Source organism: Gavialis gangeticus, unplaced genomic scaffold (assembly GCF_001723915.1).
Source record: "Gavialis gangeticus isolate Ggan-Ray unplaced genomic scaffold, GavGan_comp1, whole genome shotgun sequence".
Taxonomy (NCBI): Eukaryota; Metazoa; Chordata; order Crocodylia; family Gavialidae; genus Gavialis; species Gavialis gangeticus.
The window spans coordinates 101,717,661-101,722,966 of record NW_017728992.1 but is presented as its reverse complement, the minus strand read 5'-3'; the positions used below and the strand labels follow the sequence as shown (position 1 = coordinate 101,722,966).

Genomic DNA, 5,306 nt, shown 5'->3' with positions numbered 1-5,306 from the left:
CATGCTATCACACTGTAGGTATTCTAATGCTTTATTTAAATCCAGATGCATTTTAAGAGTCATGAACATATATTTAAAAAGTTTCTAGCTTTCCCTTTATTTTACATCTCTGATCTCATGATTTCTATATGTTCATATACCAATAATGAATATTAACACATTTCATGTACAGTTATGGCTGACCAAGAAATATGCCAAAAATTGATTTAATTCGCCAAGAGAATAATTTATTTGAGGGATTCCCTCTGAACAGTGTTTTACTTCTTCAACACCTCTCAAAAGCTTGCAAAAGTGCACTGAAAGTTCTTTAATCACAGCTTACCGATAGGCATATATGTTGTGTGTAGCATTCTCTATTTTCTTATTCTCATACAATTTGTCCAGAACTGTTTTCACCTGGAAAAACAACAAATTTTCATCTTTTAAGAGTATATTTTGTTATGTAGGATTTGTTAACTAATATTAAATGAATATTATCAATCAGTAATTTTACTCTAATAAAAAATGTTTGGCTGGTCTTTCATACAAATTATACAAGTTACTACTACCCACTTCTCTCTGTGGCTCTGATTCAGGAAAGTACTTTAGCAAATCTTTACCCATATAAATAGTCCCACTGCATTCAGCACTTTACTGAATCAATATGAAAAGCAAAATTTTTTTGGTGAAACCATAGAATCATACAGAAGCACAGATGGAAGGGACTTCCAGAGGTCATCTAGTCCAATCCCCTGCCTAAAGAAAGATCATCCCTATCCAAACCATCCCATACACATGATAAATCTCAACTGTAACACTGTTATCAGTCTTGACACAACACAGACCTAACATGCCAAAGCTAAAGTATGGGAACCACGGCAGCCGATGTCCTGCTTCTATGAAATTCTATCAATATATGCTCAAGCACTCACAGGCAGAAGGTCACACCCCTCCGCTACAGAGGAAGGCAAACCACACCAGTCCACCCCCAATATAATCATGGGATAACATTCATTCCTGACCCTAAACTTGGCAATCAATTTAACCCTGAGTGGAGGGGTAAGATCCTCTAGCTAGGAACGTCTGGCTTTGGTCTCAGGTGGAGCACTGACACACCCAACCTTGACTGTAGCCAATACCCAATGTCTTTGAGGAAGCCTTAAAAACATCCTGACACACAGTAGAAAGGGGGGTGGGAAGAGGACAAATCACCAAAGCCCAGAAGCTTGGGAAATACCCACAGCAGAACATACACCTAAATCACCCCAACCCCAGCGGCTGTCCAACCTCTTCTTGAACACCTCCAGCAATGGAGAGTCCAGAACTTCCCAAGGCAGTCTACTCTACTGCCTCAATATTCTAACAGTGAAGAAGTTATTTCTGGATATCCAGTCTAAACTTACTTTCCTGCAACTTCAAGCCACTGGTCCAAATCCTCCGATCTGCAGCAAGAGAGAAAAAGTGCTTTCTCTCTTCCCTATGGCAGTCCTTCAAGTATTTGAAGGCCGCTATCACGTCCCCTCTTTTTAAGTGTCTTTTCCACAAGCTGAACATGCCTAGCTCCTTCAGCCTCTCCTTGACTTGCTATCCAAACCCTTTATCCTCTTCACTGCAGACCTCTGAACTGCTGGATCCTCTTCTACTGGACCCAACAGTATAGTTGGGAAAAATGTTAAGCAAGTTTTTGCAAACAAAGTGCCCTTCCTCAAGTCTTGATTAACATCTCCCAATTGTACAGCTGGTCCAATAAAAAAAATACCACAAAACCCCCTTGCATTCTGCATGCTTCCTGGAGCATCACTGCCACGCTACCACGCCAACCCTATTACTGACTCAAGGCATATGCAACCACATTTAGAGCACCCATCATCTAGATCAGCGGTTCCCAACCTTTTTTGTACCAGGACCCATTTGTAAACATCAATGGCTAGTCCTGACCCAGTGCAGCCCTCTCTCCTGACCTGCTGCCCCTTTGCCCCAGGCCCACAGTGTGAGGCGGGGGGGGGGAAGCAGCCCCTCACAGGCTGGAACTCTGTCAGCCTGCAAGTGAAAAGCCACGGTTTCCCATTTTTGTCTCCTTTAAAGGAGAATCCTTTTTAAAAGTTTGTCCACAGCCCTTTCACTTGTGACCCACTTTTGGGTCATGACCTATTCTTGTGACCCATTTTTGGGTCATGACCTATAGGTTGAGAAACACTGACCTAGATCAATCAGGGTGGTCAAATATATAGCCCACAGAGCCATTCCAATTCTACTGATAGGCCAGAGACTTTGGGGGCTTTGCTGCTAGTGGGCATGGCCAACCACAGAATTTGGGGCCCCATTGGACATGGCCATCGGAAGCAGATGGGCAAGCATGGGTTGTGCTGACAGAGCCCAACTCACCCTATGACTGTTTCATAGAATCACAGAAAAATTAGGGTTGGAAAGAACCTCAGAAGGTCATCCTACTCCAACCCCCTGCTCAAAGCAAGACCATCCCAGCCAAGGCTTTGTCTACCTAGGTCTTAAAAACCTCCAAGGATGGACAGTCCACAACCTCTCTGGCTAACCTGTTCCAGTGTTTTACTACCCTCCTAGTGAGAAAAGTTTGCCTAATATCTTACCTAAATTTCCCTTGCTGCAACTTGAGACCATTGCTCCTTGTTCTGTCATCTGCCACCACTGAGAACAGTCCAGCTCCATCCTCTGAAACCAACCTTCAGGTAGTTGAAGGCTGCTATTAAATCCCTCCTCAGTCTTCTCTTCTCCAGACAAAGTAACCCCAGTTTCCTCAGCCTCTCCTCAGAAGTCATATACCCCAGCTCCCTAACCATTTTCACTGCCCTCTGCTGGACTCTCTCCAATTTGTCCACATCTTTTCTGTATTGGAGGGGCCCAAAACTGGACACAGGACTCCAGATGTGGCCTCACCAGTGCCAAATACAAGGGAATAATCACTTCCCCTCAAACTGCTGGCAACGCTCCTAGTAATGCAGCCCAGTATGCCATTAGCCTTCTTCACAACAAGGGCATACTGTTCACTCATTCAGCTTACTGTCCACTGTTACCCTTAGGTCTTTTTCTGCAGAGCTGCTGCTTAGTACACGCTGGGAACCAACTGGCTGAGTCGTGGCATTGTTCTGTCCCATGTGCAGGACTTTATCCTTATTGAACCTCATGAGATTTCTTTTGGTCAAATCCTTCAATTTGTCAAGGTCTCTCTGAATCCTAGCCCTACCCTCCAGCATATGTACTACTCCCCACAGCTTGGTGTCATATGCAAACTTGCTGAAGGTGTACTCTCTCTCATCTTTAGGTCATTGATCAAAATATTGAACAAAAACAGCTCCAGGACCAACCCCTGGGGCACTAGACATTGAGCCATTGACTACTACCCCATGAGTCAGAAAACTATCTGGATCATCAATCTGCTTTACATTCTATTCATCCAATCTGTACTTCCTTAGTTTCCCTGTGAGAATGTTGTGGGAAACTGTATCAAAAGCCTGGCTGAATTCAAGGTACATCACATCCACTAGTCTCCCCGTCTCCACAGAGCCAGTCAGCTCATCATAGAAGGCAATCAGGCTGGTCAGGTATGACCTGCTTTTGGTGAATCCACACTGACTGTTCCTAATCACCTTCTTCTCCTCCAAGGACTTAGAAATAGATTCCATGAGGACCTGCTCCATAATTTTTCCAGGAACTGAGGTGAGCTGATATGTCTGTATTTCCCCGGATCCTCCTCCTTCCCTTTTTGAAAGAGAGGGCACTATATTTACTTTATTCCAATCATCTGGGACCTCTCCTGATTGCTATGAGTTTTTGAAGATGATGGCCAGAGGCTCTGCAATCACATCGGCCAACTCCCACAGTACCCTCGGCAGATATCCAGCCCCATGGCCTTGTATACATCCAGATTTTTTAAATAGTCCCTCACCTGTTCGTTTGCCACTGTTGGGTGCTCACCTTCTCCACAAAGTGTGCTGCCAGGTGCAGTAGTCTGGGAGCTGACCTTGCCTGTGAAGACTGAGGTTAAAAAGGCATTGAGTACTTCAGCCTTCACTGCATCTTCTGTCACTAGGTTGCCTCCCCCATTTAGTAAAGGACCCACACTTTCCCTGATCCTCCTCTTGTTGCTAACATACTTGTAGAACCCTCCTTGTTACCCTTCACGTCTCTTACTAGCTGCAACTCCAATTGTGCTTTGGCCTTGCTGATTTCACCCCTACGTGCCTGAGAAATACTCCTGTACTCCTCCCTAGTTGTCTGTCCAAAGTTCCACTTCTTATAAGCTTTCCTTTTGTGTTTTAGCCTGCTAAGCCAAGCTGGTCCTCTCCCATACTTTCTGATCTTCCTGCACATCAGGATGGTTTGTTTCCTTAAAGTACTGTCAATTCTCCTGGACTCCTCTCCCCCTCAGACTGGCCTCCCACAGTATACTGTCTATGAGCTCCCTGAGTGAGTCAAAGTCTGCTTTTCTGAAGTCCAGGGTCCATTCTCTGCTGCTCTCCTTCCTTCTTTTCCTCGGGATCCTGAATTCAATCATCTGATGGTCACTACTGCCCAAGTTGCCCTCCACTACTATTCCCTGTTTGTGAGCAACGTGTCAGGAAGAACACAGCCCCTAGCTGTCTTCTCTAGCACTTGCACCAGGAAGTTATCCCCAGCACTCCACAAAAACTTCCTGGATTGCCTGTGCACTGCTGTATTGTCCTCTCAGCAGATATCAGGGTGATTGAAGTCCCCCATGGGAACCAGGGCCTGCTATCAGAAAACTTAGCTAGCTATCTGAAGAAAACCTCACCTACCACATCCTCCTGGTCTGGCGGTCTATGGCTTATACCCACAACACCACCCTTGTTGCTCTCCCCTCTGACCCTAAACCAGAGACTTTCAGCAGGCCTATCTCCAGTTTCACACTGGACCTCTGAGCTGATAGCTCTTTTACATAAACAGCAACTCCTCTTCCTCTTCTCCCCCGTCTGTATTTCCTGAACATTTTATACCCATCCATGACAGTGCTCCAGTCATGCAAGCTATCCCACCAAGTCTCTGTTATTCCAAATGCATAGTTCTATGACTCTGTGAGGACTTCTAATTCTGACTACTTGTTTTCCAGGCTCTGTGCATTCATGTATAGATGCCACGGGTGGCTGGTGAACTCAGAGATAGATGGGGTGGGTGGCATAGGTGGAGGGAGAAAAAAAAAAATGGGGTGGGTGGGGCTGAAAATGCGTGAGCACCCCTCCGCCCCCAGGAAAGTCTGTGGGGGGAGGAAGAAGGGCCATGGTAGGGAATGGCTCTGGGACTGGGCAGGGATCAGTGCACAGTCGGGCCCAGGA

At 45.7% G+C, this 5,306-nt stretch overlaps 1 protein-coding gene across 1 annotated transcript in view; it reads right to left on the bottom strand.

Moving 5' to 3' along the window:
* IMPACT (impact RWD domain protein) overlaps positions 1–5,306 on the bottom strand; it is a 73,119-nt gene that overhangs the window by 36,641 nt on the left and 31,172 nt on the right. The window contains exon 8 of the mRNA XM_019526446.1: positions 323–396. Within this exon, the coding sequence (XP_019381991.1) occupies positions 323–396 (74 nt within the window). The remainder of the gene's footprint in view (positions 1–322; positions 397–5,306) is intronic.